The sequence below is a fragment of the Pseudorasbora parva genome, chromosome 7 (assembly GCF_024679245.1).
Source record: "Pseudorasbora parva isolate DD20220531a chromosome 7, ASM2467924v1, whole genome shotgun sequence".
Lineage (NCBI taxonomy): Eukaryota > Metazoa > Chordata > Actinopteri > Cypriniformes > Gobionidae > Pseudorasbora > Pseudorasbora parva.
Window position 1 is genome coordinate 3,792,542 of NC_090178.1, and position 13,140 is coordinate 3,805,681.

At 40.6% G+C, this 13,140-nt stretch overlaps 1 protein-coding gene across 5 annotated transcripts in view; it reads right to left on the bottom strand.

The window, feature by feature from the left end:
- znf385d (zinc finger protein 385D) overlaps positions 1–13,140 on the bottom strand; it is a 154,517-nt gene that overhangs the window by 72,608 nt on the left and 68,769 nt on the right. For all 5 annotated transcript variants that reach the window (XR_010906362.1, XR_010906361.1, XM_067447795.1 and 2 more), the window contains exon 3: positions 8,228–8,335. Coding sequence is in view for 3 of the 5 variants with exons in the window: in XM_067447795.1 (XP_067303896.1) it covers positions 8,228–8,335 (108 nt within the window). In the remaining 2 variants the exon portion in view is untranslated. The remainder of the gene's footprint in view (positions 1–8,227; positions 8,336–13,140) is intronic.

Genomic DNA, 13,140 nt, shown 5'->3' on the forward strand with positions numbered 1-13,140 from the left:
ACCACAATTTGTACCAGGCTGTAAACATGTTTTTTTCTGCTTTAAAGTTGAGAATTTTAACATGGGGCTCAATGAGATTCTGCTCCCTTCTGGAGCCTGTCCCTAGTGGCCAGTTGACGAATCTGAAACAGTTTACATTACTTCCGTATTGGCTTCAAGAGAGATCGCGGGAGGTTGCCGCTTGGGCTGAGCCTGTAGCTGATGATACACACACTGTAAAAAATGATTTACCTGATTGCTTTAAAATTTTGAGTTCATTAAAATTAAAAATTACTACAATGAAAATAAAAGTTAATACAATGAACATTTTTGAAAATCGACAACCTTTATTCAAATATTATTGTCAACATGTCAAATTGTGCTATTTTCATCATTTATCATATTTTTTATGTGGTTCAGATGAAATTTTGAAGGCAACCAGGTTCGTGGACCGATTCTCGAAGGCAGCACATTTCATTCCCTTGCCTAAATTACCCTCAGCCAAGGAGACAGCGGTATCTGTAGTAGACCACGTCTTTTGGTTACATGGCCTCCCGATGGACGTGGTCTCCGACAGAGGTTCCCAATTCGTGTCCAAATTTTGGCAGGAGTTTTGTAAATTACTAGGAGCCACGGTTAGTCTGTCTTCGGGTTATCACCCCCAAAGCAACGGTCAGACCGAGAGAGCCAATTAGGATCTGGAAAGAGTGTTGCGATGTTTGGTATCCAAGAATCCTTCATCCTGGAGCCAACAACTCTCTATGGTTGAGTACGCTCATAACTCGTTACCAGTGTCATCTACGGGCCTTTTGCCATTTGAGTGTAGTGTAGGTTACCAGCCACCTATTTTTCCTAGTCTGGATTCCGAGGTCGCGGTCCCCTCTGTTCACGCCTTTATCCAGAGGTGTCATCGCACATGGACCAGAGCCCGTGAGACTCTGCTCCAGGTGGGAGCGCGCACCAAGGCTAAAGCCGATCGCCACCGGTCTAAGCCTCGTGTTTACGTCGTGGGTCAAAAAGTTTGAAAAAGTTTGGGAAACATTCCTCTCCGTTTCGGATCTAATAAACTTGCTCCCAAATTTATCGGCCCGTTCACTGTCACCAAGATCATTAGTCCGGTGACAGTCCGCCTCAAACTCCCTCCGGCGAACTGGAGGATTCATCCCGCCTTCCATGTATCCAAAATCAAGCCTGTTTTTCACTCCCACCTTAATCCGCCAGTCCCGGTTCCCCCACCGCCACGACTCGTAGATGGGGAACCAACGTATTCGGTTAATCGCATTCTGGATTCTAGACGCAGGGGACGCGGTTTCCAGTACTTGGTGGACTGGGAAGGTTACGGTCCGGAGGAGAGAAGTTGGGTTCAAGGGGAAACATCCAACAACGCTCTGACAAAGACAAGAGAGAAACAGAGAGACTAAATAGGGTGAAGGTGATGAGTTGCAGCTGGTGCAGGTGATCAGCCACAGGTGCGTGATGAGCCAATCCCAGGCTCCGCCCTCACCTACATTCAACACGCACCCAAGAGTGAGACAGGGAATCCATGAACCGTGACACAGACGCACTGGGCATTGGGAATGTTATCGTCATGGTGAAATTTTATGATTTTGCCATTATGACATGTTGGAGTGTGTTTTTCAATTTAATCAGCAAGCATCATTTTATTTACATTTATTTTATTTACGCTATTTAGACATGTTTAACATGTAACCCAACCCCATCCCATCCCTAAACCTACCCATTTGTGTGAACATGATATAAAACACAGGATATAACATACGTCTGCATCCACGAGTTATTCAAAAAAGTTAAATAATCCAAGTTTTCCGAGGCCAAACGATTGATTTGTATGAAGAAAATCCCCAAAAGCGATCAGCATCGCCATCCAGATGTCCCAACTCTCTGTGGTCGTTAAAAATCCCAAGATGTCTTTCGCTAAAGAGTAGGGGTGTAACCTCGGCATCCTGGCCAAATTTACCCATTGGCCCCTGTCCATCATGGCCTCCTAATAATCCCCATATCCTGATTGGCCTAATCACTCTGTCTCCTCTCCACCAATCAGCTGGTGTGTGGTGAGCGTTCTGGCCCAAAATGGCTGCCATCGCATCATCCAGGTGTATGCTGCACATTGGTGGTGGCTGAGGAGATTTCCCCCTTCTATATGTAAAGCGCTTTGGGTGTCTAGAAAAGCGCTATATAAATGTAATGAATTATTATTATTATTATTATTATTATTATCCACCAAAGATCACGAACACATCCATGATGCCATCAGCGGCTCCACAAACAGCCACCCCGATGCGGCTTTCGTCGTCGCGAGTGATTTTAACAAAGCCAACCTTAAGAAAGTATTACCTAACTTTCACCAACATGTCTCCTGTCCCACACGAGGAGCAAACACACTGGATCACTGCTATTCTCTGTATAAGAATGCCTACAAGGCTCGTTCACTACCAGCCTTTGGTAAATCGGACCATGCCGCCATTTTCCTTACACCTGAGTACAAACAAAGGCTCGTTCAGGAACCCCCGGTGAGGCGGGAAGTTAAACGCTGGTCGCCTCATTCAGAGATCACGCTACAGGCAGCTCTTGACGACGTTGACTGGGACATGTTCCGGGCGAGTTCATCGGACGTCAGCGAGTTCACTGATGTGGCGCTCTGCTTCATCAACACACTGACAGAGCAAGCCACACAAACAATAACTATAACGTCCTTCTCTAATCAGAAACCGTGGGTGGACAGTTCAATCCGCGCTGCAGTGAACTGCCGCATACAACGCCGGTCTACTAACAGGGAATATGAGTGATTATAAATCATCCTGTTATGCTCTCCGACGCGCCGTTAAAGCCGCAAAGCTCCGTTATAGGGATCGCGTGGAGTCTTATTTCCAACTCAACGACTCCCGGCGGACGTGGCAGGGACTGAGGACCATCTGTGCTTTTGGAACGAAATCCTCTGCAGAAGTGAGAGCTGATCCGTTGCTTGTGAACGAGTTAAACTCTTTCTTCGCTCGCTTTGATGGCAATCGCGGCAGCGCGACCCCGCCGAGTGACGCGTCAGACAGAAACACTCAAAGCTGCAACAATCACGTGATCTCTGTCTCGGAGGATGAGGTTCATAGGACACTCAAACGTGTGGATGTTAGGAAAGCTGCTGGTCCGGATGGCGTTTCAGGTCGTGTCCTGCGGTCCTGTGCTGATCAGCTCGCTGGACTCCTCACATCCATCTTCAATGAGTCCCTTGCTACATCTGTGGTCCCAACCTCATTCAAAAAATCCACAATCATCCCTGTCCCTAAGAACAGTAAACCCTCTTGCCTAAATGACTATCGCCCAGTGGCTCTCACGTCTTTAGTCATGAAGGTCTTTGAGAGACTCATCAAAAACAACATTTGCTCCTCCATCCCTGACACCTTGGACCCTCTTCAGTTCGCCTATTGTCCCAATAGATTGACTGAAGATGCCATCTCTCACGTCCTCCACTCCTCCCTCACACACATCGACAGCAAGAATGGGAACTATGTAAGACTGCTATTTATTGACTATAGTTCAGCCTTTAACACCATAGTTTAAGCTAACTAACAAACTCCTGGATCTCGGACTGAACTCTTCTCTCTGTCACTGGATTGAAGATTTCCTCACTAGCAGACCTCAAGTGGTGAGAGTAGGACAGTTCACCTCCACCTCCATCACCGTGAGTGTGGGAGCTCCACAGGGCTGTGTCCTCAGTCCCCTGCTCTACTCTCTCTACACGCATGACTGTTTGTCCACACACAGCTCCACCTCTGTCATCAAGTTTGCGGATGATACTGTTGTCCTGGGCCTCATTTCCAACAACAATGAGACCGCATACTTGGACGAGGTGGAGCAACTGACATCATGGTGCCAAGACAACTGTCTCCTTCTGAATGTGAACAAGACCAAAGAACTGATTGTGGACTTCAGGAAGAGACAGCAATGGTTATATTCCCCTCTCATGATCAGCGGGACACCAGTAGAGAGAGTAAGCAGCTTCAAATACCTGGGTGTGAACATCTCCGAGGACCTGACCTGGACTGCACATATCCAGTCTCAGGTGAAAAAGGCCAGGCAAAGACTGTACCACCTGCGCCAGCTGAGGAAATTCCGGGTCTCACCAGCTATCCTGAAAACTTTCTATTCAGGGGCGATAGAAAGTTTACTGACTCAGTGCATCACAGCGTGGTATGGTAACAGCACCAGTCACGACCTCAAAGCCCTGCAAAGAGTGGTGCGCTTGTCCGAGCGCATCTCAGGGTCAGCTCTCCCGTCTCTGCAGTACACCTACATCAAATGATGCAGAGGTAGAGCTACAAAAATCATCAAGGACATTAATCACCCGGCCAACCCCCACTTCACCCGGCTGCCTTCTGGTAAGCGCTTCCGTAGCCTGATGGCCAAAACTGAGAGACTCAGGAGGAGTTTCTTCCCACAGGCCATCAGACTCCTGAACGCTGTCACTTAACTACACGTGACTTCACCTCACTTCAGTATTAACAAACTCACATACTGATATTGCACTGCACTTTATTCTTGTGTTCATGTAACTACTCATTATAATGCTGTTTGCACATTACACTCCTGCACTTCTGTTATCCACGTATTTATTTTTATAGTCTCCAGTTTACTTTATCTCACTTATTTTATTCCACATCTCTTATTTCTTTTACTTGATTTATTCATAATTCTACATATGTATATATATAGCACCTTATCCTATTTCTATTTTATCCTATCCCTATTTTATAATTTACTGTGCTTTTTTTTGTGTTAATTGTTATTTGCTGTCCATGGAGCGGACCTGTTTACATTTCACTGCCGGTTGTATTCTGTATAACTGTGTATGTGACAAATAAAACTCTTGAACTTGATTTCAAATATTGCCGCCCGTTACGTGAGATTTCATAGTGAAATGTCATTGGCTCTCGTATGTCTTGTGACTGATCGCGTCATTACGTCAGCATTGTAAAATGTCATTGGCTCTCGTATGTCTTGTGACTGATCGCGTCATTACGTCAGCATTGTAAAATGTCATTGGCTCTCGTATGTCTTGTGACTGATCGCGTCATTACGTCAGCATTGTAAAATGTCATTGGCTCTCGTGTCTTGTGACCGATTGCGTCATGCTCAGGAGTCTTTTGAATCATTTGAATGAGATATGAATGAGTTCGTTCACGGGGCAGCAGGATCATCATTTCAGCGATTAAAACATTAAGATCAACTCTGTTCTTCATTTATTTGCCTGTTATGTGTTTTATATTGTTTAGATATGGGTAAGTTTAGGGCAGGAGTTGGGTTAGTTGCTCCAAAATATAAAAGTAGCCGTTAGATATTAATAAAATCATGTCTGCTTTTATAAACGCAAAGAATTAAATGTGTCTGTTTATGACGCCGAATGTTTATCATTGTAATGAATGGAGCACCCAGCGCGTCGAAAAATGGCGCCTAGGGGCACCTTTAGCGTCTTCATTGTGACGCGGAAGGCACTTGACCATGCTTCGCATTTTGACGCCTTGGGAGTGAGAACGGGTTGTGCTGAAAGATGTTGCTGTGGGCTTTTTCCCATTGGATTATGGGCAACACATTTCTCTTTGGAAATCCAGATAGAAATGTGTTGCCCATTCTCAATGGGAAAAAGCCCACAGCAACATGTTTCAGCTCGAAAAGTTGCCCTGTGTATCATCAGCTTTTAACTAAGACAGGGACCTTCAACGGAGCGTCATCCATCAATCACAGCAAAAGCAAATTACAGCCTCAGTCTGTGTTTGGCAGGAGCAGAGCACGAGCACTTCAACAACTAACTGGGTTTTCTCTCCCCAGACATCATAAACTGTATTCATAATTCATACACACAGAAGAATCCATAACCAAGTGTCTCATATTCAAATAGACCTGTGGCGAAATATGAAAACCAAATGCCATTTTCAAAAGCCGCCCAGAATGTCTGGCTGGACTCTGTAACTCTCCAGAAGCCATTTAATTTTTTGAAAATGTGCCAGATAAAGGCTTCCCAGGCCCAGATTGGAGCTGATTGGAAGCTGGACCACAAACGACCAATGATAATGAGGTTTCGCTGTGTATGCGGCGTGATTTGAATGCATAATCTCTACCAGACTGTGATTGGCTACTGGAGAGCTACAGGAGATGTGATTGGTCAACCGCAGCCACGCCCCTTCCACCTGTCACACTTTTCTGACGGATGCCCATAATGATCTGTGATTACTGTTCGATAGGCCTCGGTGCGGATATTACAGCTTAATAACTGACAGTGACAGTGTAAATGAGCACCTAATAGAAAGGATACGGCCAACGCTGTTCTTAAATAATCCTATTTGGATGAAATACCTCTGATAAAAGCGCGGCACACAGGCAGACGTTCTCCAGAATTGAAAATGACAAGGGATGGATGAAGGATGAGAAATAAAATTGTCATCTTGGCCATTTCAAAGTCACTCTAATTTACAGTAGGGTACAAATATTGATTCCTAAAACAAATGACTCTTCTGAATCGATTCTTTATTATAAATTAAAAACAATGTATATATAGTATAATAAAAACTTATAATACACACACACACACACACAGACACACGCACACGCACACGCACGCACGCACGCACACACACACACACACACACACACACACGTTGGTCTATGTGGTTTACAGGGACTCTCCATAGGCGTAATGGTTTTTATACTGTACAAACAATATTTTCTATCCCCTTACACTGCCCCTGCCCCTAAACCTACCCATCACAGGAAACATTCTGCATTTTTACTTTCTCAGAAAAACATCATTTAGTATGTTTTTAAGGCCGTTTGAATTATGAGGACATTTGATATGTCCTCATAAACCACATTTATAGTGTAATACCAGTGTAATACCCATGTAGTCTTTTTTTTTTCTCATGCATTTGTTACCACTGTTTTAATTAATTTCTATGTAAAGCACTTTGAATTGCCATTGGGTATGAAATGTGCTATACAAATAAACTTGCCTTGCCTTGCCTAGTTATACAAATTTGTGTCCTCATAAACCACATAAACAGGCTCACACACACACACACACACACACACACACACACACACACACACACACACACACACACACACACACACACACACACACACACACACACACACACACACACACACACACACACACACACACACACACACACACACACACACCTTGCCTGACCAGCGTAGTCTGATTCACAACAAATGACTCATATGAGCTCTGGTTCTCTTTAGTGAATCAAACACACAGCATGACCAGTGTCATCTGATTCATTTACAAAATGACTCGTATGAGCTTGTTATCTTTAGTGAATCAAACACACACAGCGAAACCAGCGTAGTCTGATTCACAACAAATGACTCATATGAGCTGGTTATCTTTAGTGAATCAAACACACAAAGCGAAACCAGCGTAGTTTGATTCACAACAAATGACTCATATGAGCTGGTTATCTTTAGTGAATCAAACACACACAGCGAAACCAGAATAGTCTGATTCACAACAAATGACTCATATGGGCTGGTTATCTTTAGTGAATCAAACACACAAAGCGAAACCAGCGTAGTTTGATTCACAACAAATGACTCATATGAGCTGGTTATCTTTAGTGAATCAAACACACACAGCGAAACCAGAATAGTCTGATTCACAACAAATGACTCATATGGGCTGGTTATCTTTAGTGAATCAAACACACAAAGCGAAACCAGCGTAGTTTGATTCACAACAAATGACTCATATGAGCTGGTTATCTTTAGTGAATCAAACACACACAGCGAAACCAGAATAGTCTGATTCACAACAAATGACTCATATGAGCTGGTTATCTTTAGTGAATCAAACACATGCAACGTAATCAATGAACTTCGACTCTCAAAATAAATGACTCTTTATGAACCGGCTTGAAAATGAAATCAAATCTAACTGAATCCGAATCTAACTGAGCGTTTGTGAATCACATAAATTGAATGTTCTGCTTGTGTGAATACTTTTAAGTTATGTGTTCATAAATTTTTCCTACAGTTCGTCACAATATACGGGAGAGTAAATAATGGCAGAAATTTCATTTCTGAACACTATTGAGTTAAGCTTCATAAACGTATAGATAAAGTGATAACTAACACACAATCAAAGTAATTAAAGCTCCTGTAATACTGAATTGATTGCATTATCTGTGTGAATATCAGAGCCCCGGCCTCCTCCACTCACCTGCGAGTTAAACCTCAGATGGCACACACCGCACGACACCGCTTTCCTTTTAGACGAGGCCGAAGCGCTGAGCGTGTGATGTAAAACAGCTTTCTGAACCGGGTCCATCTGAGGAAGGGAGAAAGAACGGAAAACCAGTTTTATTGGCCTCATTCACCCCAGTGGCGGGCTGAATGTCAACTCTGTTACCCATCGGGCGGCGTGATAAAAACCTCGCCCTCGAGGGCTTCAGCAGAAACTCGACATGTGGTTGTGGAGCGAACGCACAGTCTGGAACGCGTTAAAGGCCAACGCAATTTCACACACACACACACACACACACACACACACACAAACACACACACACACGCTCTTCAATCAACATGACGGGAAAGAGGAGGGCAAAACAACCTCCACTGAGAACCCAAATCAAAATGATACACTCAGAAAGGTCTGCTGAAATTACCAGTGTTACGAGCAGCAGATCAGCCAGGGCTTCTCTACTTTCTTTGGGAAGACAAAAAACGAACATTTGTTTGAACTTACTATTTCATGACAATGCTTAGTTAAACATGCACGTTCAGAGTTTTGCTGTAAAAAACAACAACAAAAAAGCGAACAGAAAAACAAACATATTTTTGTTTAACTTTTACTGAAGACTAAATGATGTAAATAAAGGCCTACACACATTTATTTAAGAATCGTTAAGGAATCAGAATGGGAGTTTAGTTCCTTACAAATCCCATTCCTAGTATCATTCTGCTGTTTGTTTTTTTAATTTATCTTAGCGCTAGGAATAATTGACAAAGAGCTGATGTTGAATTATTAGAAAATAATGCACATCTGAGGTAGAAATGCCGTTTTTCTTTTAATTTAACAGCACAGAGTCCATTATTCGTGTACTTACCACACCTCAAGTCATTGAGATGATGTATTTCGAGACATTTGTCAGGTTTTTGTCCTTAAACGCACTGGAGTGCAGGACTAATCTTACGCATCTCATTCCACGACACCGGTGCTAATTCCAAAATGTCATTTTAGTGCTCTTAACGGAGGCTTGAGCCACTGATAGCAGAGTAATGCAGTTATTAGAGTTTGAGAGATTAATTGTGTGTGAATGACCTGCGTGTGTGTGTCTCTCATTCTTCTGCTCCAGTGTGTCTACTAATAGTGAAACTGTAAGTTGATCTGCTTCAAGAACAGCACTGTTATTCATTCACTAGAGAGCAATATCATGTAGCTTTAAAGATGCTAAACTATTGGCGCCGACGACATATTTCTGTGTATGTGTGTGATTTTGAGCAGGAGAGATCATGTGCATTCCATACATAATAAAACATAATTTTGTGGCAAAGAAACAAGGACATAATTAGTTGTTTTTATCATATTTTTTACTATATTTCTTTGCTTGGTCATTGTCGCTGTGGGTTTTGGTTCTTTTGCTGTTGTCGGCTGTAAGGACCTTTGAAATAACTAAAGTTATTTGGCGGAGTGATATGGAACTGTGATGCGGTCACTGCTGGAACTACTTTAGCCATGCGTTTAGCCGTGTGTAAGTACTAAAAGAATCGCTAAATAAGTCATATTGTTCAATTCTTTGTCAACTTCAATCTTGGAATTTTTCTGTTGTTAATTTTAGTTTATTTGGGTACTAAATCAATTAAGTGCTACTAAAAAGTATTGTTATTGTTTAGTACTTAAAATGAAATAAATATTATTGATAAATCAATAAAATGCTACTAAAAATATTGTTATTGTTTAGTATTTAAAATAAAATAAAAATGAATAATAAATAATTAAAATGCCACTAAAATATTGTTATTGTTTAGTATCTAAAATAAAATAATAAATAAATAATTAAAATCCTACTAAAAGTATTGTTTTTGTTTAGTACTTTAAAAAATATATTTAGTTTTACTTTCTCAAAAGTACTAAAAATGTATAATCATTAGGAATCAGATTGAAGTTTAAATCACAATTGTTAAAATCTTTATTAATTTTATCTCTGGTATCTTTCTATTGTTTAATTAGAAAAAGATATTATGGTAATGTATTCAATTCCACTGGAGGCGAGTGTAAATGGACCCAAACGCTTATTAAATCCAAATGTGAAGAGAAATCCAATAAACACAGACTTGACTTGGCTTGGCTTAGAACTATGGACACATGACTTCAACCAATGAGAACATGACACATAGATAAGGGAACCAATCAGAACAAGACACTTGACTGTACTGTCATATTACAGTACTGATATGAACCTTTAAGGCACTAATACACACTCTTAAAGTACTGATATGAACCTTTAAGGCACTAATACACACTCTTAAAGTACTGATATGAACCTTTAAGGCACTAATACACACTCTTAAAGTACTGATATGAACCTTTAGGGTACTAATACACACTCTTAAAGTACTGATATGAACCTTTAGGGTACTAATACACACTCTAAAAGTACTGATATGAGCCTTTAAGGTACTAATACACACTCTTAAAGTACTGATATGAGCCTTTAAGGCACTAATACACACTCTTAAAGTACTGATATGAGCCTTTAAGGTACTAATACACACTCTTAAAGTACTGATATGAGCCTTTGAGGCACTAATACACACTCTTAAAGTACTGATATGAACCTTTAAGGCACTAATACACACTCTTAAAGTACTGATATGAGCCTTTAAGGCACTAATACACACTCTTAAAGTACTGATATGAGCCTTTAAGGTACTAATACACACTCTTAAAGTACTGATATGAACCTTTAAGGTACTAATACACACTCTTAAAGTACTGATATGAGCCTTTAAGGTACTAATACACACTCTTAAAGTACTGATATTAGCCTTTAAGGTACTAATACACACTCTTAAAGTACTGATATTAGCCTTTAAGGTACTAATACACACTCTTAAAGTACTGATATGAACCTTTAAGGTACTAATACACACTCTTAAAGTACTGACATGAACCTTTAAGGTACTAATACACACTCTTAAAGTACTGATATGAACCTTTAAGGTACTAATACACACTCTTAAAGTACTGATATGAACCTTTAAGGTACTAATACACACTCTTAAAGTACTGATATGAACCTTTAAGGTACTAATACACACTCTTAAAGTACTGATATGAACCTTTAAGGCACTAATACACACTCTTAAAGTACTGATATGAGCCTTTAAGGCACTAATACACACTCTTAAAGTACTGATATGAACCTTTAAGGTACTAATACACACTCTTAAAGTACTGATATGAGCCTTTAAGGCACTAATACACACTCTTAAAGTACTGATATGAACCTTTAAGGTACTAATACACACTCTTAAAGTACTGATATGAACCTTTAAGGTACTAATACACACTCTTAAAGTACTGATATGAACCTTTAAGGTACTAATACACACTCTTAAAGTACTGATATGAACCTTTAAGGTACTAATACACACTCTTAAAGTACTGATATGAACCTTTAAGGTACTAATACACACTCTTAAAGTACTGATATGAACCTTTAAGGTACTAATACACACTCTTAAAGTACTGATATGAACCTTTAAGGTACTAATACACACTCTTAAAGTACTGATATGAGCCTTTAAGGCACTAATACACACTCTTAAAGTACTGATATGAGCCTTTAAGGTACTAATACACACTCTTAAAGTACTGATATGAACCTTTAAGGTACTAATACACACTCTTAAAGTACTGATATGAACCTTTAAGGTACTAATACACACTCCTAAAGTACTGATATGAACCTTTAAGGCACTAATACACACTCATAAAGTACTGATATGAGCCTTTAAGGCACTAATACACACTCTTAAAGTACTGATATGAGCCTTTAAGGCACTAATACACACTCTTAAAGTACTGATATTTCACTTTTGTACTTTAGGGTACCGCCCCAGTGACAGCACTGTACCTTTGTTTTGAGAGTGTATAATAGTTATCAGACAAATGGAAAAATGTATTAAAAATGTATGAATGATATTAGGAGGTTTATGTTGGAAATTTGAATGCTGCAATTGTGAAATGCTCAATTTGCAAGAGAAGTTTGAATTTCTTAAAACAGTATAATTTAACTTGCCATGCAACAAAGTTTGCATTTTAGATGCGAGTGTGGTTTTCGTATTTTCTTGTTTAGAAGTGTTAATGAGCTAAACATGTTTTCTGTAACAGTTTGACTGTTTGTGGTTTGCTAACCGTGAAATCTTTAAAAGGGGAAGTTCAAACTGGCTGTCAGATATAATAAGAGTTGTGTGGTTTTGACAGGGACCTTAAGCCTTCAAGTGTCTGCTGCAAAGGAAGACAAAAGAAATGCATGTGTGCTTGTTGTTATGTTAAAAGTTGAAGTAGCCTTGGACAAATATTATGATTGCGCCAGTCCAAGGCGAGTAGCTCCCATTATAAGGAATATTCTATGAAGATTACAGTCATAACTTCTTACGACCGTGCCCCAGAATATGTCTAAGTATAAAAAGCTGTGTACATTGTTTTTGTTTAGGAGGGCTGCGGTTTGGGGTGAAGACTTGCATGCTGTTTTGTTATTTTTGCCTTTTTGAATTATTGTAATTTTGTAATAATTTAGTCTCATAGTGATTTACTTTTTCCTGGAAATATCTTTATTGGTTGTAGTTTAGAAGAAACACTAAGGGTGCGTTCACACTTGTCATGTTTGGTTGGATTAAAACGAACCCTGGTGCGATTGCTCGGTTAGTGCGGTTCATTTGAACATGTGTGAACGCTGCCATCCGAACCCTGGTGCGCACCAAACAAGCGGACCGAGACCGCTAAAAAGACGGGTCTCGGTCCGCTTCCAAACGAACTCTGGTGCGGTTCGATTGATATATGAACTCAACACGGACCAAAGACATGTAAACAAACCAAAGACAGGATGTAACGCTACAAGTCAGCTG